This window comes from Bidens hawaiensis, unplaced genomic scaffold (assembly GCF_021521415.1).
Source record: "Bidens hawaiensis isolate Kalapana, Puna unplaced genomic scaffold, B.hawaiensis_p1.1 tig00009192_1, whole genome shotgun sequence".
Lineage (NCBI taxonomy): Eukaryota > Viridiplantae > Streptophyta > Magnoliopsida > Asterales > Asteraceae > Bidens > Bidens hawaiensis.
In genome coordinates, this window is record NW_027491679.1 from 40,552 (window position 1) to 65,343 (window position 24,792).

General features: G+C 35.0%; 3 protein-coding genes and 2 pseudogenes across 5 annotated transcripts; all 5 read left to right on the forward strand.

Annotated features, from left to right (window-relative positions):
* Positions 1-311: 311 nt before the first annotated feature.
* Positions 312-2,092, forward strand: LOC143531569 (protein trichome birefringence-like 42). The gene is made up of 5 exons (XM_077026836.1): positions 312-571; positions 873-1,044; positions 1,132-1,307; positions 1,410-1,568; positions 1,758-2,092. Exons 1-5 carry the CDS (start codon positions 312-314, stop codon positions 2,047-2,049), a joined length of 1,059 nt encoding a protein of 352 aa, XP_076882951.1. The 3' UTR covers positions 2,050-2,092.
* A 3,308-nt stretch (positions 2,093-5,400) lies between these two features.
* LOC143531585 (putative sodium/metabolite cotransporter BASS1, chloroplastic) lies at positions 5,401-8,357 on the forward strand (annotated as a pseudogene). The gene is made up of 7 exons (XR_013135044.1): positions 5,401-5,882; positions 6,094-6,187; positions 6,277-6,310; positions 6,387-6,441; positions 6,888-6,971; positions 7,059-7,346; positions 7,902-8,357. The product of XR_013135044.1 is annotated as a putative sodium/metabolite cotransporter BASS1, chloroplastic (transcript).
* Positions 8,358-9,287: 930 nt separating this feature from the next.
* LOC143531591 (SH2 domain-containing protein A-like) lies at positions 9,288-14,484 on the forward strand. The gene is made up of 12 exons (XM_077026855.1): positions 9,288-9,669; positions 10,030-10,209; positions 10,282-10,470; positions 10,559-10,648; positions 10,764-10,841; positions 10,926-11,090; positions 11,582-11,926; positions 12,629-12,915; positions 13,021-13,183; positions 13,857-14,200; positions 14,298-14,360; positions 14,436-14,484. Exons 1-12 carry the CDS (start codon positions 9,502-9,504, stop codon positions 14,464-14,466), a joined length of 2,103 nt encoding a protein of 700 aa, XP_076882970.1. The 5' UTR covers positions 9,288-9,501; the 3' UTR covers positions 14,467-14,484.
* A 1,652-nt stretch (positions 14,485-16,136) lies between these two features.
* Positions 16,137-18,525, forward strand: LOC143531570 (ubiquinone biosynthesis O-methyltransferase, mitochondrial-like). Its single transcript, XM_077026837.1, has 10 exons — positions 16,137-16,264; positions 16,435-16,792; positions 16,867-16,956; positions 17,139-17,217; positions 17,316-17,393; positions 17,567-17,615; positions 17,735-17,784; positions 17,868-18,017; positions 18,106-18,186; positions 18,263-18,525. The coding sequence occupies exons 2-10, from the start codon at positions 16,569-16,571 to the stop codon at positions 18,368-18,370; spliced, it is 909 nt and encodes a 302-aa protein (XP_076882952.1). The 5' UTR covers positions 16,137-16,264; positions 16,435-16,568; the 3' UTR covers positions 18,371-18,525.
* A 3,425-nt stretch (positions 18,526-21,950) lies between these two features.
* On the forward strand, positions 21,951-24,438 carry LOC143531571 (solanesyl diphosphate synthase 1, chloroplastic-like; annotated as a pseudogene). Its single transcript, XR_013135043.1, has 6 exons — positions 21,951-22,273; positions 22,362-22,471; positions 23,218-23,345; positions 23,426-23,529; positions 23,622-23,749; positions 23,841-24,438. The product of XR_013135043.1 is annotated as a solanesyl diphosphate synthase 1, chloroplastic-like (transcript).
* Positions 24,439-24,792: the final 354 nt, after the last annotated feature.

Here is a 24,792-nt window from a genome sequence, read left to right on the forward strand (position 1 = left end):
TAATCAAGAAAACTTGTAGAGCCACCAATTTGCATTCAAAGTACTCCACCTAACACGATTGTGTCAGATTCAAGCTCAGATTCACTTTCAATTATGTTACACACATAAATATTTTTGTATAAACATTTTCTTATGATTACAAATTGAAATGAGAACAAAAAAAAATAGGGTCAATTTTTTTGTCAAAACTAGAATGTTATTTCTTGAAGGACAGAAGTTGTTAAATCTATTTTAATAAGAAGAAAACAAAAAACACACCCTCCAACCACTCTAGCCACTCACAAAAAGCCTCTTGTATCTTAATTTGTATCATGTTGAAAATGAGACTGAAAACTGTGTGTTTTCTTCTTGTTTATGTATCAACCATGGAAGGTGGTGGTGCTAATACAGATGAAAAAAAGTGTGATTTATTCAAAGGCAAATGGGTATGGGACAAATCAGGTTCATACCCTATGTATAACGCGTTAGAATGCCCATTTATAAGCCCGGGTTTGAATTGCCAGAAAAATGGTAGACCCGATAACATGTACCTCAACTTCAGATGGCAGCCTCACGGTTGTTCACTTTCAAGGTCCGTTTTCGTTTCACCTTTCCTCATTGATTGCAAGTTTGCAACCAAATGTCTAAATTAATATTGTTTGTTTAAAGTGTTAGTCGTTATATCGATCAGTGTGTCTTGGAGTTACCAACTCTGAGGATGTCATACAAGTGTTTGAGGTTTCTGTCTTGTAGCAGTTGAAGTCACATTATGAGATAACAACTTCAACTGCTACAAGACAAAAAAAAACCCGATTCTTGTTTGATTTATCCAGTTTTACGAACTTCAAGACACAGTGAAAAAACATGAGTTGAAAATATTCTCTATTTTTTAGATTTAACGGTGAGGATTTTCTAAGAAGAAACATGGGGAAGAAGATATTGTTTGTCGGGGACTCGCTAAGTTATAATCAATGGCAATCGTTAGCATGCTTGCTTTATAGCCACAATCGACTATACAACCTTCGTCTAACTCATCAAGGATCATTCTCAACTATTTTCTATCCTGTGAGTCTTCATTTCCATGCATCAAAAACATTTAAAAAAAACAATTTAGTTTCTTGATTTAAAACATTGGTTTTTGTGTGATTGAAGGAGCATGGAGTTTCAATTATGTATTTGAAAAACGGGTTTCTTGTAGACCTTGTGACGGAGGAAAAGGGACGAGTTATAAGGTTAGACTCGATCAGTCGTGGACGAATATGGGAAGATGCGGATATTTTGATCTTCAACAGCTACCATTGGTGGATTCATGGTGGACCGCTTAAATCGTACGACTTGTTTTATCTCTAACGAGTCAAACCTAACTTGACTCGGCCCAGCTCATTTAGTCACCTCTAAACATGTTTCTAAACTAGTACTTTTGGTTGCAGTTGGGACTATTATCAAGTTGGTGAAAGGTTATATAGAGACATGGCTCTTATGGATGCTTATAAGATAGCGTTGACCACATGGGCTAGATGGGTTGACTCCAACACTAATCCTAAAAAGACCAAAGTCTTTTTCCAAGGGATTTCTGCTGTTCATTATTTGTTAAGTTTTGCCTTTAACAAACGGGTCGACCCGTTTATTTCTTTACTTTTTTTAAATATGATTTTATATCGTAACTGGTGATTGGTGGGATATCTTATGCTAGAGTTTAAAAACTGAAAGATAATTGACATAAAGTTTTATAATTTGAACGTTATTGACTTATACACGTTTCTATTTTGTGGTAACAGAGGCACGGATTGGGGTGCGGGAGGTTTGGAGACTTGTGACGATCAAACCGTGCCTATACAAGGTTCCAATTATCCAGGGAAAAGATATGAAGCAGAACAAGTGGTGAAAGATGTTATTTCAAAGATGAAAAATCCAGCTTATTTACTCGATATAACGCTACTTACTCAATTGAGAAAAGATGGGCACCCATCAAAATATGTTGGTGGAATGTTGGATTGCAGCCACTGGTGTCTTGCGGGTGTTCCTGACACGTGGAATCAAATCTTGTACACGGTTCTGCTCAAGGATTAGTTTTAGATTAAGGTATTACAAAATAAATAAAATCACATAACAGTTTCATTATATTGATTAACATGCTCTAGATTCTAGTGGTCTTGTACAACATTTACTATATGCTTAGGTCAAATATTCATATTCCCTTGATGGTGAGCAGAATAAAGGGAATCTTATGTATTTGCATATAAACCTTTATAAAAATGATATGTTTTAATAAGAGAATTTGAATTTTAAAGACTTGATCAATAAATCAAACTATGAAACAAAATTTTATCATTTTATGCGTAAAACTTCTAACATAAAATGCATATAAAAACGCGCATGAATAAACACGGAGACAGGATTGACCGTGACCTGAACAACATGAATGATCCTAACTACATGAACCAAGGTCGTGGGTCTGGTAGTATTAAGATGTTAGCTAGAGGTGTTTCTTCTCAAATGACGAGAGTTCAACTGTTCAAGTCACATGGTCGACATAAAAACACAGATTTAAGAGTAGTTTAGAGAGTGTGCAAGTTTAGTTTAGTGTTCTAAAAAAACAGCACATTGTAAAGGATCATGTATTAATGATTTTTTTACGATATATATTTTATAGCACATCAATATCATCAAGTGTCAACACATCGGGGGGGGGGGGGGTACCTAATGTATGCTATAGGTACTCGAGTATGCCAAATATGGATTGGTATCAACAAGAGATTAAAAGGAAGAAGTACTTATAATGTGTCACATTGGTGTGTTCTTCTGGGGTTATGTTCATACATCTATAGCCTGTAGGGTTGTTTAGATTCATCTTTTCACATCTTAGCCATGTGTGGTCATGATAATAGTTGAAGACGGGGCTTGACTTGTTTCTAAAGTTGTGTCAAGTGCTACAAGTTATGTAACTAATCAGAAGTTGCATGTTCAAATCTCACTCAAGTTTGTAATTCGATCAACATAAAGTTTGATATTGAACATGTTTGTTTTTATGGTAAGATTTCATCTTCCCACTTGGTATAAACCAAATGTTACAATAAAAGTAATTATTAATTTTTTAGAAGAGTCCGTACGCTTTAGACAAGTTTAAATATATAAAAAAGACGTTAAGCACATTCCTTTAAGACCATTTGTATGGTCATCACGTACTCCTTACGGGCTGATGTAGTCGATAGGGTTCGCATGGAACACCACAGAAAACCAGGTCGCTTGTGGTGCCCCCCTCTCGATGAGGTGTTGTGCTAGTTAAAGGCACCCTTTTTGTGTGTTACGTATCTTATGCATCTAGAGTTCCACATAAAGATTCTAAGATTAAAAATAAGTATTTTCACGATTGAAAGAAAAGCTTTTTTCAACATGTGCTACTAAACGTGAAAAAAGCGAGTCACTTAGGTATAAAAATGACAAATTATTTTGGCATAGGATCTTCACGCACCACCTTTCGCCTTACAATTCATATAAGACAATACATGTTGTACATGATTTGAGTTGTTGAAGACCTATACGGTTCATATAGGACCTGAAAAATCTGTTTTTTATGTCTTCTTCGTAAACTTGTCAGTAAGGCTAAGGGTAGTGGAATCATGGATGGGGGCGCAGAGGCCAGCGTGGCCACCTGGCGCGGTTGACCGGCGCGGGGCAGTCCGCGTGGAGAATATAGCCGTTGGTTTGGTTGATGGGTGACCGTTGGGCTATTAAAATAAAAAAAAATTCAAACTTATTATAAATATCACAATTCATTTTTTTTTTAAAATCACCCATCTCATTCTCTTTCTCTCAATATTTCTACTAATACCTCTCATTTGATCTTCCAAAGTTTGTTAAAAAATCATGTCGGGTTCGAGAAATTTCAACTACAACGCTCAATTTCAGATGCAGGGGTTGGACTACATGTCTGACGAGGCCTTTCAAGATCTAGTGGCATCTCAAAACGCGACTTTTTCAACTCGGATACACAACCCAAGTTTTCCGTTCTGGAGACACAACCGGGACCGGATAAACCCACAAAACGCTCTCACAAAGGTAAGAAAACGAATAAAAACAGGAGAAGCAGGCGGTTCATCGACACCGGTTGTGACGAAGCGAAAGTCTACTCATTGGAAAAAGGATGAAAAATTAGCGTTGGCTAGAGCTTGGATTGAGATATCTCATGATTGAAACGAGGGTAATTATTTTTTGGTGCATTTTTTTTTTAATTTAAATTTTTAGTTTTTGTTTGCAATTTACTAAAGTTTTGTTATTTTTTTATAGCCGACTTTCATAAACGTCGAGTATTTTGGAGCAAAGTTCGGGAATTGTTTTATGAGCAAGTGGGGAGTAGGGACCGAACCGATAATATGATATCGGGTCAGTGGTCCGATATTCGTAAGTTTGTAGGATTATTTACCAACCTACATAACCGAAATGCAAACCGAATGCGACAGAGTGGGTCCGATGATCTTCAAGTTTTTCAATTCACTTGCGACGAGTGGAAATGGAGGTGTTAAGGAAGTACGGGATGGTGAAGATGTTTGACGAGCGCTACTTGTGGGACGTGCTCAAGAAGTGCTCGAAATGGATTATGTTAGTTACTCTAGATGCAGATGTCGGAAAAGAATCGGCTAAACGTACGAAAACTAGCGAGTCCGGCTCCTACGTCTCTTCTAGCGGCTCGGAGACTCAAATTAACTGCGACCTAAACTTGTCCGAGGGCGATTTGAAAGAGCAAGGCTCTAGCCGCCCCCCAGGTAGGGAACATGGGAAAAGAACCGCCGATCACGACTTCGGAAAAGAGATTGCTAGAATGTCAATTGGTCTCGAGTCGATTGGTCAAGCTAAACATAATAGAAACTGGATGAGGAGTTTGGAATTTCTAGCCAAAGACTTTAGCCACCAACCGCCATCCGACCAAGCGATAATGGAGGAAGAAAAAGATCGCATTCGGAAGGAATTGATGAAAAAAAATTAAAAACGCTATTTTTATGTATTAATATTTATTTAGGATATAGTATTAAAAAAAACTCAACCAAGCCCCAGCTCACCTGAACCATTACACCCTTTGAGGCTTGGTCTGGGGGCTTGGTTGAGATGCATAGTCAGCGCCACGTGTTATGAAAATGTTGGTTCATTTGGGGCTCAACCAAGCCCCAATTACACTTAGCCTGATGCATGACCGATATGAAAAAGTTTACCATGAAAGTGGTGTATAAAATGTTATCACAGTATTATATTCAAGAAACAAAGAAACATACAAAAATTATAAAAATGACAATAGGATGAAAGAGACGACCCCAGTTATTAATCACTCACTCTTTTGCTTTCTTCTTCTCCTCGTACTGTATCTCCGGTGGCCCGGTTATTATCTCAGTCAGATCCATCCGACGCGGTGAATCATAACAACACACAATGCTACATTTTCCGCTCTCATCCCATCATCTATCCAAATCAAAATCCCACCTTTACTTACAAAAACCCAACTCATCATCAGTCCATCTCACCTGCAACCCCACTTCCTCAAAACCCACCAAACCCCACTTCACAAATCCAACACCAACCCGGAAAAACCCGACTTTCCTAACCCAAACACGGTATTTCCCACCTCCAGTTCTCTGCGGCAATTCGTCGAACACCTTGAGTGCAAGCGACGAAAGTGGGAATAATAACCGTGGTGGGAGTTTGGTGGAGGTTGTTGGGGAGGCGATATGGACTGCGTTTCCGGTATGGGTCTTGTGAGACCCGAATCGTACAATTGGGTCCAACCCAAATGGACTATGTTGGGGATTACTTTTACTATGCTTGGAATGGGGATGACTCTCACGTTTGATGATCTTAAAGGGGCATTGTCTATGCCTAAAGAGCTGTTGACCGGTTTCTGTCTTCAGTATTCGGTTAGCAGCTTAATGTTTGTGTGAATCTTGATTGTGTTATGAATCTTGATATTGAAACTAGAGCTTGTTATTGTGTAAAGTTATGATTTTTAGTTAGGTCTTGTTATTGTGTAAATAGTGAAGTAGTAAAATAAAATTGTGGATTTTTTACTTTTTAGGTAATTTTCCTTTTTGAAAATCTAGAAATAAATAGCTGTTTTATTTGTTGCAGATAATGCCATTATCAGGATTTTTCGTCAGTAAACTTTTGAACTTGCCTTCATATTATGCTGCGGGATTGATATTGGTTGGCTGCTGCCCGGGGGGTGAGCACACTCGACTACCTCTCTTTCTGTTTGATCTTTACTTATACTTATCCTCATTCAATCACCAAAGTTTTCATTTTTAATTTTAGGAACTGCGAGTAACATTGTGACTTACATTGCAAGGTATGCAACTTTATAAGTTTATATAATAATATGGCGGTACTTTCTAGTAATAACTCATAATTTGGTACTTTCTCAGGGGAAATGTTGCCCTCTCGGTGTTAATGACCGCTGCAAGCACCGTTTCAGCTGTGGTTGGTACATGACTATCGTTTTATTTAGTATACACACATATATTGTGAGAACAAAGAAAACAAACCCAAATTGTTCATGTTTTTTTAAAATTGTGTACATCTTAAATACAAATGTGTATGCTATGTACATAAAAAAGCCATCAAACTAATTCGGTTGTATGTATTTTTAAATTTTAAACGATTACCTACACTTGACTTCCGCATGTGTAGGTTCTATATATAGATAAAATTTGTTCACATTTTTTTTTGGGATTTCATGGGAGATGAATAAACATTGCATTCCAACCATTTTAAAAGTTCTTTAAAATTGGAAAAATGAATCATTTATTTTGTTCTGCGTATTTTTGCAAAGAACTGTGTTTCCCTCTAGAACCTTCCCTATACATGGGTGTGTGTGTGTTTTAATTTGCGTAAACTGTAATCATATATGAGATTTTTAATATCAGGTTATGACTCCAATGCTGACCGCTAAGTTAGCGGGCCAATATGTTGCAGTCGATGCACGTGGGCTTCTTCTATTCACACTGCAGGTGACACTCGTTTTAAATGAATAGTTTCCAATGATGTTCATGGTTAAATAAGTAATTTCACGTAATCATGTGTGAAATTTGTTAAAGGTTGTGCTGCTTCCTGTGCTGGTGGGTGCATTTATGAACCAATACTTTAAAAGGGCTGTGAAAATTGTGTCTCCCTTGATGCCACCAATTGCGGTTGCAACAGTAGCTGTACTTTGTGGGAATGCAATTGCTCAAAGCTCTTCTGCAATCCTTATGTCGGGTCAGCAAGTGGTTCTTGCTGCGCTTCTTCTTCATATAAGTGGATTTTTTTTCGGTTATGTTTTTTCAAGAATTCTTGGGGTTGACGTGTCTTCTTCAAGAACAATATCTATCGAGGTTGGAATGCAGGTTGGTAAATTTTAATCATCTTTGTTTCTTTTATAAGCGGGCCTATTTGGGTTGTAAATGGGCCTATCTGGGTTGTGTTTTATTCAAGGGTGTCAATTGTGTCGGGTTGATGGGTTGACTTGTTCAACTTGAACACGACCTGTATTTTTATTCGTGCCAAAAACATCAACCCCAACCCGCACACACTTAAAATCTTGTAACTCAAGCATGACCTGTTTACTCGTTTATCTAAACGACTCAAACGGGTTGGCGGGCAACAATCAAGTTGTAAGCGTGTTATTTGGGTCGGTGGGTTGTAAAAAATGGGTTAAATGGGCCATAAACTGATTAGTGGGTCGACTTGTTTAACTAAGCGGGTTGGAGGGTCAACCTGAACACAACCCATTGTTTAAACAGGTAGATATGACAACCCAAAACCTAACTATTTCCATGTCATGTTTGGAAATGTGGTTGTCCTAGACATAATATCCACATTTGACTAAGAAAAGTCAAGAGTTGACTATTTTTCAAGTTTCAAGATTGATTAAAGTAACTCTTTTTGTTTTTCTTTTTCAGAATTCGGTGCTTGGTGTAGTTCTTGCTACACAACACTTTGGAAACCCTTTGACTGCGGTGCCATGTGCGGTTTCCAGTGTTTGCCACTCGATTCTTGGGAGCGCGTTAGCAGGGGTATGGAGAAGAATGCAACCTCAAACTCAGGAAGTGAAACATGACCCATAAAACTGAATCTTTGTTGTATAAACTGTCTGTTGTATTAAATAACTATGGATGATTTAAATCCATAATTGTATTTTGATTAGGTTAATGTGGTTCAAAATTCTGTTTTAGGTTGCTGAAGTTAATGTATTAATGTCTCTTTTCAAGGGCATAGAATATAACAAGTGTAATACACCATGTAGCCATATATGTGAGCATACAGCATAGAATAAAGGAACTTTTTCCGGTCAGGCTAAGCTGGTTTTGATGAAAAATGCAGGTCGAACCACTAACTACGGTTTTGGTGAACGACAAACCAAACCAGTCGGGGTGGGTGGGTTTGGCTGGTTATACTGGTTCAACATTTTTTTTTCAAAGATTGAAAATTGTGTAATGATAAAACATATACATAAATACATATTTTAAAAATAAAAGAAATATAGATATAAATAATAAAAGTTAAGCGATTGGTTTGGTTAACTTCTAGTTTCAAGTTTCAAACCGAACTTGTTAAACATGTACATCAACAACATCAAACGATGAACCGAACAATTTAAATGTCAAACTGATAATCGAGTTTTCTCAAATACATTCATAGTTCATAACTGAATATATAAATAAATATAGGTGTAATAAATGTTAAAGTATCATATTCTCTAAGTTGTTTAGTAAAGGTATATGAAATTTCAAAGTAAATTACAACTATCACCATCATAGTATTACACAAAAATTTAAGCCCCTAAACAACATAAAACATATTTTCCTGCACCTTTTAGGTGTTCCCTTTGTCATATATGAATATATGACACTTATAAAACTCAAGAAAAGATTAACCAACTTAACATTATGTTCCCGAGTTTTTTTAAACAGGGAAATACAAATAACTGGAAAGAAACCAAAAAATATTTATGATCCCGAGTTTTTTAATGAAAAGAAATGAAAACTATATTTTTCCCTCCTAATATTCCGTCCAAAATGAATGGATTTGGAGCAAAAGCAAAATCTTTCTCTTATATTCCTTCAAATTTCTTTTCATTCTTTCAAACTCGGGAACACAAAGTTAAACAATGTCTTTTCCTTTCCCTCACTTTCTTTTTTCTTTACTTTATTAATCTCGAAAACAGAGCGTAATTGATAAATACAAATACTCAATGATTTATTGACTAGAACCTTTGAAACCAAGGAGCTAAAATTGCCATTAACTAAAACCCATTGGACTGTTTTCATAATAACTAGTCTAATAATAATAATATAAAAATAAAATTGACTCCCCTTGACGGCAACTTATTTTAGGTGTTCAAATAAATTTCCACCTAATTTCAAGAACCACCACCGGACCACCCTAACCGTCAAACAACAGCAGTCAAGAACCAAACTTTACACTTCTTGATCCAACCCAAACAACCCCAAGATTCAACCTTTACTTTCTCTCTGCAAATTATTCAAGCAACCCACCAAAATGGGCACCACCCAGATAGCAGACGACGGTTATTCATCGTTAAAAGACTTCAAATTGGAAATCAAGAACACCGAATCCGCTGATGCTAATAATCGCAGCTTGTCTCTTTGCTTTTGGCTTTATTTACCTGCAAATTCATCAGCTTTTGGTTCAACCATTCTTTACCAGGTTTGTTTGGTTTGTGTTTTGGATAATCGGACTCAATTTGGTTGTGGGTTTGGTTTATTTTCCGTTAATTTGACCATCTAGAGATGAATGTTTGAATTTTAATGTGAATTTTGATGTTACGTTGTTATGATGAAACCCTTTTAGTATACATGATTATTGATACATATGGTTAATGCTGTTTTCATACGTATCGGGTTTGTGCAGTAGGTTTTTGTGATCAAAAACACAAATTTTATGTCTTAATATTTTAAAGTTGAAAGATTTATTCTTTGAATTAAGTTTTTGTTTTGTATGATCTGTATTTTACAAGGGATTTTGTTACTAATGATGATTAATGAAAACCCGTTTTATGTTTCGCAGCGTAATTCCGATACAAACAGCAGCGCCCCGTTTCTTGCATTGACTGCGAATAAAGAATTGGTGCTTTACCCGATTTGTTTTGTACCTCAAGAAGCAACAAATTCTAATGAGACGGAAATCCCGAGTGCAAAATCCAAAAATGAAGTGTCTTTAGATAAATGGGTGCACATTGGTTGTGAGGTATATCATATATTGAATCATAATAAAAATCAGTGATTTAAGATATTTAATTTGATTTTGGGTTTAAATCAGGTATCTACTGATATTATGCAACTTTACATTAATGGCGAGGTTACGGGAGAGATGTGCGCGACTTGCGCTTCTGACAGTTTAAAAACTGTTTCTTTATTTGGGGCTAATGAAGATGATTCAGTTGAGGGTTATGTTCACGGTGCGGAAATCTTGCCTGTTATGTCATCTATTAAAGATTACTTTGTTAAGGTGAATGTTTGCCATTTTTACAGTAATAAGTTTGAGATTACTTTCATGATCTTTGTTGTCATAGTCATGGTTGCTGTTTTATTGTTAGGACCCTCCTTTGCAACTACGTGTTGATGGTTTAATTGGCAATGATATTGAAAAAGATAGTGACGGTGTGTGGATTGTTGCTGGTGGCATGGTTAGTTCATAAACAAATGTTTTTGCTTCATAATTATTCTAAATCGTTACATGTTAAAATCAAGATTCATTTTTCGCTCTAGCATTAAATGTTGTTACTTACATAATAAATGCAGGCATCGTGTCGTAGGAATTTCTCCTTGGATGTTGTTCTAACGGATGCATTCGGGAGCCCAGTGAACAAAGAAATGGAGGTTTTTAACTCTAACCGAGACTTTCATTTAATATTATAATCATTATATTTTGTAAAGGTTAAGCATAGGGTGTTTTACTTACAGGTTGTTGCTTCACTTATATATGCTGACAATGGTGCGCACGTTGAGAAACAAGGTGATTTAGAAGCTCCACTGCTGACAAGTTATGATGGAATCGAGTTTGCTTCTTTGGATAGACCAAGTCAACTAGTCAACGGGCGTGCTTCCTTTAAACTTAAGATATCTCAGGTATTGTACAGAATTTTACTCATATTTATAATATGATTCTAGTCAATATTTTTTATGAATAGCCGCCATTTTACTTATGAGAATTGGAAAAAGAAAAAAGAAGCTATATTCTGTAGAAATGAATGAATGATTATTTTGATCTTTATATAGTCCAGATTTATAATTGATTAACTCAAAACATATTATATGTTATTTCTTGTGTAGTGTTTCTTTCTTTTTCCTTTCTGCAAGAAAGATTATTACTTTGCAACAAAAATAAATACGACGGTTTATAAAGTCACTAACTTGAATTAAAAATTATGTGGCTCATGATCCCATATTCTTTATTTTTTATCATAATTTCAGCTATAATCAAAGTTTTTCCTTTTATGCGTTTTCGCAAGAAAGATTATTACTCTGCCACAAAACCGCGTGCAATATGTTTAAAATGTTACCAACTTGAATTAAAAATCATGTTGTTCACATTTTTATTTTCCATTTGATCATTTCAGCTATCATCAAAGTGTGATAACAAACTGTTTCGCATTAAATTTTTCATCCCCAAGATGGAAAAAGGATACCCATTTCTTGAAGCATTTTCACATTCTATTCGGAGTATTTCACGTAACCAAAATGCACGCCCGTCAACGTTGATTTGGAAACGGTCAACCTCTGCCATACACGTGGTTGGTGGAACATCATGGCTCGATGGCGGCTGTGTTGAACCTATGAACAACGTTGTTCATGAGGCAAAACCGACCCCATCATCCAAACGTGTCAAGATTGGTCAAGGAAATCCCTTTGCAACCTTAATGCCTGATAATGTTTCAAAACAATGGGATCAGCATAACCATGAGGTAATTCTAGTTCATTTAAATGTTTTATTCTAGTCCGACAATTAGTCCTGTAAATGAACCGAACGTGAACCGAACGAACACGAATAGGGCATGGTCGTGTTCGTTCATTTAACTTTAACCAAACAAACTATTGAACACGGACAAGTAAATGAACAAAGTTTCTTGTTCGTGTTTGTTCGTTAAGAAAACGAGTGTGTTCGTGCTCTTTCATTAACTGTATAGATAAATGGTTCACTAGCACAAACGAACGAACATAACTTAACATCATGAATGAACATCAATATGTGAACCTAAAAAATTAATAAAACTCGACTAAATTATAGTTAGTGATACTTTTATTTCATTAAACTATAATAAATTGTAATGAGCCTAAATTTTTCAAATGAAAATATAAACAGGAAAGTAAACATAAATGAATGTTCACGAACAAAAATGAACGAACGAGACACGCGTTCATGTTCGTTAGTTTATTATATAAACGAACTTCCCACTGAACGTTCAGTTTGTTTACACGCCTACTGATAAGTCATCATAGCCAAAGGCATCCCCCAACCCCCAAACACACACGCGCGCGCGCGCGCCAAGGTGAACATATGTTTTAGCTTTTAAAATCTTGGTGCTTGTTTTGGTAAAGAGGTGGTTTTTGACTTTATCTAAACTAGGGTGATAGATATTGATTTTGATATTCTTTTTTTACACTAGGGTGATAAATCAAATGGTAGGACTTTGACTTTTGAGGCTAGACATGAAACACGTGAGCAAAGTTACAATTCATCATATGATTCAGATAGTAGCGAAGCAACAAACTCATGTAAAAGCATTGCAAGCAACGGGAGCCCGGCTTCAGACCAAACCGTCTTCCAATACTGCCTCGGAAACCTAACCGAAAAATCACTTGTTCTAAAAGACCTTGCAAATTCAGCGTCTGAGAAAGACATTATGGACTTTGCAATGCAGGTTTCCCAGTTCTCGGGTTGCCTTCATCACGGGTAATTTGCATCTCGTTTTTTGAAAAAAAAAAGATAAAAATCTCATCTTTTTATATATGAGTCAAGATTATGAATCTCTATTTATAATTGAGTTTTGGGTTTCAGGGATCTAATAAGAATTTCAAAGAGAATGATAGAGGACGGAACAAAGGTTTGGAATTTGTTATCACAAAACAATTACCATGTTTTGTGGAATAATATGATTCCCGTGCTTCGAGACCAGTTTATGAAAATTTCATGCTGCCGGAACAGAATCTTGACACAACAGGTCAGCATGTGCATGTGTGTGTGATCATATCTTTGATTCGTCACAGGTTTAAATGGGTATTTTGTATCATGGGTCAAAATAGGTCAGCTACAGACATACGGTTCTGTTCTTGCGACGCTTTTGTTTTGTCAATTTCTTGGATTTTTTGTTGTTCATTTGAATACCCTTTAAATACCTATAATTATAATGACGGGAATCAAATAATCACTAATTATATTGGCCAAATGAAACATATATGAATCTTGGTTAGTTATAATTGATATATTTTGTTTAATTAACTTGAATTAGAAGGTACCAGTGAAGAAACAAATCACTAATAATGACCAAGTTTCATAATTGTTGAATTTAAGTCAAGCTGGAACAAAACAATCACTAAAAATAGTAACTAAGATTCATATATGTTTAATTTTCCTCAATATTTAAACTTTGTAACATTTGTATAAAAGTTACATAGGATTGGAACACCTAATGAATGTTGAGTGACTTTAGACGGAAAAAGAACTTTTGAGTCACGTTAGTGCAACACTTTAGAAACTTGGTTAATATCCTTTAAATATAAAGCTTTTAGCTTTTAACCTGTATGACCCTTTTAAAGATAGAACACAACTGAAATCGACCTGGTAGAAATTGGCACCGATAATTATAAAAATTTGAAATTTACTTGTTTTTGCAGGATTTTGAAGTTTTGACGAGAATCAGTGGTTGCCAGGAGCACGTTGCCCAAGAAAACTTTGAAAAGTTATGGTGTTGGCTATACCCTGTGGCGTTCGGTTTGTCACAGAACGGGCTTAATGAGATGTGGGATTCAAGATGGATTGAAGGAATTGTTACAAAAGAAGAAGCGGAGTCTTCACTTCGTGGCCCGGGAAACAGCCTTGTGGACCCCGGTACATTCGTCCTGAGGTTCCCAACATCAAGAAGCTGGCCCCACCCTGATGCAGGCAATCTTATTGTCACTTATGTCGGTAGCGATTTTGTCATACACCATAGGCTCCTCTCTCTCAACTTCTTTCACAGGTACATTTATAAAAATTATTATCTGCTTGTTATTCAATATAGGTTTTGTTGATTTTTTTATGTTTAAGCGATGAATTTGGTTTTTTTGTATTTGTAGTCGTGGTGGAAAGTCGTTGAAAGAGATGCTGCTGGAAGAGCGGGAGTTATCTCGACTAGGAAGGTAAGGCGGCGGTTTTTGTTTTGGATTAATGTTTGTGTACTTATGGGACTAATTATGGGAATTCTTGAACTGCAGGATTACAACGAGAGGTTTGCGGTTTGTTTGAGACGTATGTGTTTATGTATAGTCGGGGCCTTGCAAAATCGAGAGTTATATTTGCCGCAGATTTTAACTTTGTGGTCGGTCTTATGGTTATAAAGTCTTTGTTGATGGGCATTTGCTTGATAAGTAGATATCTTTATTAGATTATATGCTAGAGAATATGAAACATTATCCTTTTATTAATTGGTGTAGAATGCGCGTAATAGTCTGATCTTATTGTTGTTAAGGCTCAGCATTACCCTGCCCAGGCTCACTGGGTGACCCGGTTGCGCTACAAAGTTAAAAATGGTATATAGGGAGATGGTCCAATTTTTATAATTTGAAAGCCAAAAATCTTCCGTTTGAAGATTTTGAACGACGGTAATAGCATAGAGCCTGAAAATTTTGTTGCATTTATGTTTGATTCGGTTAATGCCTGGCAACTAAGAGGGTTCATTTTAGTTAGGGGCATGCATAGGTCGGTTTGGGTCAGTTTTAGTCCAAAACCATTGCAATAATCGAGCTATCGATTAATAATGGTATACATGTTGATTATGGGTTAGTTAACCATGAGCTAGAATTGGTCGTGAAATGTTTTGTCTAATTAGCATTCAAAAAAGTTATATAAAGGTCGTGAGACTAGTCGGTTAATAAGTTTACACTAAATCGTGGGTATGTTATGAAAATACGAATAATCAAAGCAAGCCTACTAATTTCGTCTTCAAGAAAAAAAAAATTACAAACCGATAATCGGTTTTTGGTTAGGTTTGGTTATACCAGTTCGATTAATTCAGTTAATTTAATTATGAGTTGATTAATTGGGATTTCTAATTGGGAAAATGATTAAAATGTTCATTTTGACCATTATAATTCTCAAAATGTTCATTCAAATCCCACCGGTTTCATTATGTCTAGCTCAAAACCAACCTGGCTGCCTGTTTTTCTACCCAAATAGACGAACGCCACATGTCAAGAATGTTTCCCACCGGCCGTCTCCTTTTTTGACTGCCTGACAAAAATGTTTCCAACACCGGGTGGACTTTTTTAGGCTTTGGGTGGTTTTTCCAGATATCAGGTGGTTTTTTCTAAGCGACTGTTAGATTTTATAAATACAGGAGACTACTAGATTAATCTAGGCTCCATTTGGTTTTTATATTCAAATCCTTAAAGATTTTTTTTTCATATGATAAAACATCTAATTTCATATGAAAACTTACGCATATAAATAAAATAACCAAACAATTTTCACAACTTACGTTGTAAGATCTTCTAATACTAAGGATTTTTTTTAATAATATCAGATTTTATGAAAAAAAAATTCAAATATGATATTATAAACAATTATGAAAAAAAAGTTATAAATTATTTGAATTTGAAAAACCAGACGACCTCTAGATTAATCCAGTAGCCGCCTAGAAAAAAACCACCCGACTCCTATAGCATCCAACCGACGTCTAGAAAAATCCACCCGGCGTCTGGTTTTGAAATAATCAGGCGACGTTGGGAACATTTTTTTTCCGGCGGTCAGAAAAAAGGCGGCCAACTAGTAAACATTATTGACATGCGACGGTCCATCATTAGGGTAGAATAAGTAGACGGCCCGATTGGTTTTAAGCACGACATAACGAAACTAGTGGAATTTAACGCATTATAATTCATAAATCATAACCCCGTAGGAGTTAACTGCATCACACACCCATCCACCACCTCTTCAACACTTCAACACCCACGTAGACAATTGCTTTCTTGGATCTTCAAGTTCAGATTTTTGATTCATACCCACCATTATCAGACCCTAAACTTGATTGTGGCGTCAAAATCAGGTAAAATAAGCAACCGAATATCATGCTTATATGATCCTTAAGACCCAACAACTCCAATTAATCAAATCAATCTGTTATTCGAACATTTCATTTGTCTACTGATTTAGGGCACCGTCTATTTTGTATGCGTATGATTATTTGTTGATGTTGGTTTTTGTTAACCTGTTTAGGTATTTTTGTTGCACGCCAACTGTTTGATGAAATGCCTGCATGAAATTTGGAGACAAGCTACTTACAGAACACAAGGGGATAGTGTAATATTAAACATAAGATTAACAAGACACCATCATTCTAGGCAGTGACTATGTTTCGCAGGATGTTTTCCAGGAGTTTATACCGACTACAAAGCGTATCGAGAAGCAGTGGTGTTTCCATTAATTCAAGTATTGGTTCCAAACATGCAGTTCTTGCGGCTTTCCAGCCGCTTCTTCACAATAGGCTTTATGCAACTACGCAACAGCCGGCTGCGTCGGCTTCGTCATTGAACCAAACAGAACTAGCCAAATTTGCAGCTATAGCTGATAGTTGGTATTAACCTCATTTACGTTATTAATTGTTGACTTGTAATTCTTTTTTTGATTAAAGATATTGTTTGTGGACAGGTGGGATGCAGAAGGACCTTTTAAGCCATTGCATATTCTGAATCCAACAAGGCTGGCTTTTCTTCGGTCCACTCTTTGCAGGCATTTTGGGTATTGTTTCCTTTCCATAATGAGTTTGGTTGATATTATTATTTAAGAATCCATGATGTCTAGATTAACACATAGAGAAACTGTTCTTGCACTTACTGTTATGCATTCATTTCGGTTGCATTTTCTGCATATTATCTTGTGTTATACATAGCACTTACTATAAAAATTGTTATATTTCTCAGAAAGGATCCGTTTTCTGCAAGACCGTTTGAAGGACTGAAATTTGCAGATGTTGGTTGTGGAGGAGGTATTTTATCTGAGGTATATGTTCATATTCAGAAATTGAATTTGTTCGTACTACAAGTCAAGCAGATAAGTTTTAACATAATTCTTGTAATCTTTGTGTTGACTCTGGTCAGCCTTTGGCTCGAATGGGAGCTTCAGTGACAGGAATAGATGCTGTGGACAAGAATATCAAGATTGCACGACTTCATGCGGTATGATTAGTTGCAACCTTATATTTGCACTCTGATTTTGGAATACACATGTTTTAATATATAAAAGTGTATATTGTTGTATTTACTTTGGAGCGTAGGGAAGATATTCTTATTTTGCATTATTGTGGGTACATAATGAAATGTAATCCACCACAATTTGTTGCTTTGTTTAGGATTTGGATCCAGTAGCTTCCTCAATTGATTACCGTTGTACAACTGCCGGTACCTTTTACACTGTTGTCTAATCTTTAAATATTTCTCATTTAAGTTTTGTAATGTTGTTATCCATCTTTTTGCAAATTAAGTTTTATAAAGATGTTTGTGTACAACTATATGAGCAGAAAATTTGGTTGAAGAGCAGATGAAATTTGATGCAGTTATTGCTTTAGAGGTATGCTGGCTCACCTTTAAAAATGTAGTAACCTTTTTTTTACAAAAATACTGAAATTATCTATTATTCTGTACAATTCTCAGGTAATTGAGCACGTGGCGGATCCTGCTGAGTTTTGCAAATCCTTGTCAGCGTTAACCGTGTCTAATGGAGCCACCGTCATCTCAACAATTAATCGTTCTATGAGAGCATATGCAACTGCCATTGTTGCAGCAGAATACATCCTGCATTGGGTATGAAAACAACAATTAACCTTGTCTAATTACATTTAATATTTTTATTTTTTTTACTTCCAAAATTTGAAATTATATATATTAACAGCTTCCTAAGGGGACACATGAATGGTCGAGTTTTTTAACTCCTGAAGAACTAGTATTGATACTGCAGCGCACTTCTATTTCTGTAAGCAAATACATAATCTGAGTTCATCACATCATAATAATCCTTTTTGTTTAGTTATTTAACAGCATTTCTGTAGGTTGAAGAGATGGCTGGCTTTGCGTATGACCCGCTGACCGGTCAATGGTCCCTTACTGATGATATCGGTGTCAATTTCATTGCATTCGGTACAAAAAACAGCCAGTAATTTATAAGTTTAGCCAGGTTTAAAATAGTATGACTGGTATGGCCCTGTTTTTTATTTCCTTGTGTTTTGTATCAATAAGTAAACCCCTCTGGTTGCACTTTGGTTACAGTTAAGCATATAGTGCTTTAGAAAGTGTGATATACATCCTCATATTTTGAATGCAACACGTCTTACACCTAAAGAAAGGCCTTTTAGTCTCAAAATTTTGTGATTGACTATATATTTAGAAGATTACATTCTTAATAATTTAATGCATACATTCTTATGGACTATAACGCATGCTATGCAATATTATTAGGAGCATTTGTGTTATTCATAGTAATTATACACCACAGTCTCTTCTACTGTTCTGCAAATGATTTCAATATTCACCTTAAGAGATTGGTTCCATCTCATCAGCACATCATGTTTTACGTATCAACCTTCCTGCATTTGGTGAGATCAAACAAATTGGTAACGGGTCGAAACAAGTTCAAGTCGAAAGGGTTATTTTAGAAAAAAAAAAAGCCTTAATTCGGGTCAAAATATGGTTCCAGCCAAAATAATTTGGCTGAAATAAGCTATTTAAAGGGATTTTTTTTATTTTTTATTTAATGATCCTCTTATACTATTCATGTTTTTACTTCAAATATTAAAAGAAAATATATTTTGAAATTATTTGTTAAACCTTTTGTTTTCAAAAGCCTTTGACTTTGCAATCATGTACACTAACTTAAGTCTTTATCCATCATTTTAGATAAGTGAATTTATCAATTTAATAAAAAGTATATTAATCCATCTATATATAATACTAACAGATTAATGTTATCAATAAACAAAATAAAATATCAAATTAATTTCAACTAAAGAAACTTATGTTCCTTTATATTTGAAAGAAATACAAGAAACACACATGTACATTTGTAAGTTTATTCTCAAATAATAATATCGCTTTCTAAAACAATAATTTGTTGAGTTGTGTGAGAAAGTATATAATATACAAGACTATTATCATGATTATTTCGTGTACTACTTGCACAATCATATAACACATTATTTATTTCTAATATATTATTAGTTTAAAAAAGAAACTGGATTCGGAGTATGTTTGGTATGGAGCTTTTGAAACTCTTACTCAGTAAAAAACCTTGTTTGAATAAAGACACTTGAAGCTTTTATGTTAGTGGAGAAAAACTCCATATTGGATCGTCATTTAAAAAAAACTATAAGCTTTTAGTATTTAAAATTACTTAAATAACATTTCAATATATATACATCTAGGTAGTGTTTGTTATCAAGGAATGAAAGGTGGAATGTAATAGGTCATTTCAAAGGAATGAAAAAAACATGTTTTGTTACAATGTATGAATGAAATTGATCATTTCATATGAAATGAAACTCCTTCTATTTTTAGGATTTTCATTCTTTTTGGTATGGGTGTTTTTTTTCTCATTCTTTCAAGGAATGAAAAGTCAAAAGAGTCAACAATATTGTAAAATTATAAAATTATAATCATATTATTATTATTATTATTTTCCAATTATAGTTATCATATTATTATTATATAATTATCATTATTGTTTTGTATATTATAATATAACTATTATTATATTAGAACTATTACTACATTATCAATATATATTTTTTTAAAATTTGATGAGTTAATATTTCATAACGCATATATGGTTTAACAATCTCGTTGTAGCACAAGGGTCCTAAAAATAGTTATTATGAATATTCATTTATTATTAATATTATTTATTTTATTTTTATTTTTGTATTATTATTACTAAACAAAATATTAATAATAATAAGTGATTAATCATTTCATTCTTACATGATAACCAAGCATGACAATGGAATGGTAATGATCCATTTCATTTCTTTGTCCATTCCACTACCACGTCCCTTCCATTCCCTCATTGATGTGTGGGTGAAATATCGTGTGTTAAATGAGTAATATCACATGCTTTGTGTGTTTATATGCCAGAAACACGATACTTTGTGTGAATTTATGATTATAGGTGAGCGGAGCTTAAAGGAGCTAAATTGGAGCATATGAGATGGAGTGGAAATGGAGATTTTATTGCATGGAATGATAGAGAATTTGAAGACAAAGACGTGGCCGAAAATGGCGCGTAAAACGGAGCTATAACGAATAAGTTATGGGCAAAACAGTGCGAGAGGGCAGTCACCGTAAGGTAGTGAGCTTGGACCGTAGGCTACGGTCCCAACCGTAGCTAATGGTGGGAGACCGTAAGCTACGGTCGCCTTGGCAGAAAAACACGATTTTTTGGTATTTTCTTCCATATTTAATCCTGGTTCAACCCTAGGACGCCTAATGCTTAATACCCTAGCCACCAAGGACGATTTTAGGGTCATTCTCCACCATCTTAACACGTCTCAATCATCAAATCATCCATGGTTTCATCCTTTCAATCCATAATCGAGCTAATCATGATGAAGAGGCAAGGCTAAACCACTCGTGACCACTTCAAGTGTAAGGTTTGCATATAAATTTATTATTTTTATGAATATTACATGTATTGGGATTTAGTTTTGATTAATCTTTTGGTTGATTGAATCTATATGTTTATTGGAACTGATTAAACAGTTGTGTTTTTGGGACTTTCGTTTATCATCAATTATCTGGTTTGTGATAATCAACATTTAGGATTAAGTTCTTATCATGATTGAACCGTTTACCGTTAATCATTGATAGATGCTTAGTTTTGTATTAATGAACTGGTAATTAGATAGACCGTGTTCAGTTGTGTCAGTTATTCGGATTAAGTTATGTGAATCACCATAACCAAACTATTGTGTTTAGTGATCATTTATCTATTCTAACAAACGAATCATGTCTATGTGATTTTCCAATTATTATAAATTATCGTCAATTAGTTCATTGCATTACCTGAATCTGAAGTGTGTCACTGTTTTCTCTAACTGTTTTACAAACAAATCAATATTCAAACCGCTTGACATCGTTTGTCCACCCTAGTATAATTAATTAAAAAACATTAAACTTGATTAGCACTTTCCACTGATTCACTGTGGATTCGACACCTTACTTGCCCTAACTAGTAAAGGTGATTTATAAATGTTTTTGATTGACTTTTCGACATCAATCACTTATCTATTCCATTACCCCGTACTAAACATACCCTTAGTATTATGTTTTTTTAGTTAGGCCAATTTTAGTCATGTTATACTTATTAAAAGCTCCATCTACTCTGTCAAACAACTAAATATATCTAAAAAGATACGGTCACCAGTTACAGCTTTAACCACCGGCTAGAAATCGCTAGTCGAGCTGTGCGATGCAAACTAAAGATTAATCGGAACACAACGAGCGTTTCTCAAGTGGCCACACAACAAATTCTACCCACCGATAACCTGTCCTTTCCCCCCAATCTCTTGGCAGGTACCAAACACCACCCTCCTGTCAAATCAACACAATCACTGTCGTTAAACTCCTCAATTTCTGTGGTGGCAGATACACCTTCCAATTAAATAAACACTTATTTAAAAACCAATTTCAATACTTGACACATGTGGACTATCTTCACCCACTCAAACTCACACTATATTTATTCAAGACTCTCAGTTTCTCAAGTTCCAACATCATTTCACTTAATGGGTGTTTGCTTATGTTCAAATTATTGAAATTCTGTAGCTGGGTTTTGGGTTTTGTTTTATAAAAATCTGATCTTGGGGTGTTATAATGATGATGCCGGCGACATGCCATAATCTTGATTTTGGTGCTTGTGGGTGTTGTTTTAATAATTATACAAGGAAATTAATTAGGAGTGTGAATAGAGGATATTGTAGTGGTGGCCGGAGATTGGTATGTTTCCGGCGTGATGGTAATATTGGAAAATGTAGTGTTTTCTACTGAAGCTCCTGAGACTCTGCTTAATGGTGGTTTTAGTGAATTTGTTTAATTTTTAATTTGTTATGATGAATTATTGTTGTTTTTTTATTAATTTAATTTAGTGTTTATGAATAGGAGATGCACAAGGTTTCAAGTCAGTATTAAGTGAGAAGAAAGATTTTAAAACAAATTTGTTTGAAGCTGTTTCTGATGACCTTCTAACCTTTAACAAGAATCTACAATCTGTGAGTTTAATATGTGAATATGAATATTGTTGACAACTTTGATTTGCTTGGGTTAAAATTTCTAGCTTAAGGTGTTTCAAGATTGAGAATCTTGATTATAAATTAGAATTAGAATCAGTTTATGATTTTGAGTAGGGGTGGCAAATGTGACCCATTGGGTTGAATGGGTTGTAATAAAATGTATATAATGGGTCAAACTAAGAAGAGGAAATGATTGAACGGGTCAGAATAAGTTGACATTTCTTGAGTTTTTTTTTTTAATTGAATGAGAAAAACGGAGGAAACTTTTTTGTTTTTTTACTTTTCTAGTTTTTGACTTATATTTCGAGTTATGATTTTTTAATTATTTTTTTTGAATTTTTTAATGAGGATTTTTAAAATGAGTCAAAATGGGTTAAGATTTCATAAACCCCTCATTAAAAAATTCAAAAAAAAAAATTTTAAAAATCATAACTCGAAATATAAATCAAAAACTAAAAAAGTATAAAAACTAAAAAGTTTCCTCCGTTTTTCTCGTTCCATTAAAAAAAACAAAAAAAATCAAGAAATGTCAACCCGTTTTGACCCGTTTCAATCCTTTTCTTTTTTTAGTTTGACCCATTCTGACCCATTATATACATTTTATTACAACCCATTCAACCCAGTGGGTCACATTTGCCACCCCTAATTTTGAGATTAGAATTTGGTCATTTGTTTCTGATTTTTTTGTGAAATTGTTGGCATTTTATGTATAATTTGTGTGGTAGATTGTTGGTGCAGAAAATCCGGTTTTAATGTCGGCTGCTGAGCAGATATTTAGTGCTGGTGGGAAGAGAATGAGACCAGCTTTGGTGTTCTTAGTGTCAAGAGCCACATTAGAGCTTACAGGTTTAGAGTGAGTACCTTTTTATAAATTTTTTTTGATAAACTCGAATGATTCGAAATGTGTGTAATAAGTTCCCTTTTGCGGCTTAGGGAGCTTACGAGAGAACATAAACGGTTGGCTGAGATCATTGAAATGATTCATACCGCAAGCTTAATACATGATGATGTGTTGGATGAAAGTGATATGAGAAGAGGTAAGAGCTTTTGAATAATCTGTTACGAGTTTTCTAAACAATTAGCTCCCTATAATGATATTGTAAATTAAGCGTCTTCTTTCTGCTTGCAGGCCAAGAAACCGTCCATCAGCTATACGGTACACGAGTGGCAGTCCTAGCTGGTGATTTTATGTTTGCACAGTCATCATGGTACCTCGCGAATCTTGAAAATCTTGAAGTCATAAAGCTAATCAGCCAGGTACACTATTACAAGTTTTTATACTTCAAAAGGCTTGAAAGCTGAAACTATCAAGAAACGAAAGTGAAAGCTAAAACCGTAATTATTGCAGGTTATTAAAGATTTTGCGAGTGGTGAAATTAAACAAGCTTCAAGTTTATTTGATTGTGATGTTAAACTTGATGAATATTTGATCAAAAGCTATTATAAAACCGCTTCACTAATTGCTGCAAGCACTAAAGGAGCAGCAATCTTTAGCGCGGTTGACGATGACATCAGCGAGCAAATGTATCAATATGGGAAGAATCTTGGTCTGTCATTCCAGGTTGTCGATGACATATTGGATTTTACACAGTCAACAGAGCACTTGGGGAAGCCAGCTGGCAGTGACCTGGCGAAAGGAAACCTGACCGCACCCGTGATATTTGCTCTTGAAAAACAGTCAAAGCTGAGAGAGATAATGGAGACAGAGTTTTGTGAACCAGGGTCTCTTAATGAAGCTATTGAGTTAGTGATGAAGAGTGATGGGATTGAAAGGGCTCGGATTCTTGCTAAACAGAAAGCCGATGAGGCGATTCAGTGTCTGCGATGCCTTCCTCCGAGCTCGTTTCGGTTGGCTCTCGAGGGGATGGTCAAATTTAATCTTGAGCGGATTGACTAGATTTTGAAATGGGAGAATGGCTGAAACACACTCGTGTTTTTGAGGTTTTAAGGCGTTGTTGGTCTCTGATCGGGTACCGTAAAATGTTATGAAGTCATAGGAAAGCATATGTGTAAGAAAGAAAGAAACATTCATGGGTGTTGTTGTATACTGAATATATTCTTTAACATTGATCATAAATGTAAGTTCTTGGTTTCATGAAACTGTTTTCTTTTAAGTTATGTATATTTAAAAGATAGATCATAGATATAATATAACAATTTTGAATTTGTTTGTGGCATTTGAATCTCTTATGTAGATTTTGTAAGATAGATCCCAAGTTTTTTTTTTTTTGTTGATTTTGGTTGCATATGAAAGCTAGGGTCTTCTTGTGCATCATTTCAAGCTAACATCTTGCAACCTC

Excerpts from the sequence above, each read along its gene's own strand:
- LOC143531569 (XM_077026836.1), top strand. The coding sequence starts at position 312 with ATGTTGAAAATGAGACTGAAAACTGTGTGTTTTCTTCTTGTTTATGTA. Across the intron at positions 1,308-1,409 it reads CATGGTGGACCGCTTAAATC|TTGGGACTATTATCAAGTTG; the intron begins GTACGACTTGTT and ends TTTTGGTTGCAG. Across the intron at positions 1,569-1,757 it reads ATTTCTGCTGTTCATTATTT|AGGCACGGATTGGGGTGCGG; the intron begins GTTAAGTTTTGC and ends TTGTGGTAACAG.
- LOC143531591 (XM_077026855.1), top strand. The coding sequence starts at position 9,502 with ATGGGCACCACCCAGATAGCAGACGACGGTTATTCATCGTTAAAAGAC. Across the intron at positions 9,670-10,029 it reads GTTCAACCATTCTTTACCAG|CGTAATTCCGATACAAACAG; the intron begins GTTTGTTTGGTT and ends TATGTTTCGCAG. Across the intron at positions 10,649-10,763 it reads GGATTGTTGCTGGTGGCATG|GCATCGTGTCGTAGGAATTT; the intron begins GTTAGTTCATAA and ends TAATAAATGCAG.
- LOC143531570 (XM_077026837.1), top strand. The coding sequence starts at position 16,569 with ATGTTTCGCAGGATGTTTTCCAGGAGTTTATACCGACTACAAAGCGTA. Across the intron at positions 16,793-16,866 it reads GCAGCTATAGCTGATAGTTG|GTGGGATGCAGAAGGACCTT; the intron begins GTATTAACCTCA and ends GTTTGTGGACAG. Across the intron at positions 18,018-18,105 it reads CAGAATACATCCTGCATTGG|CTTCCTAAGGGGACACATGA; the intron begins GTATGAAAACAA and ends ATATATTAACAG.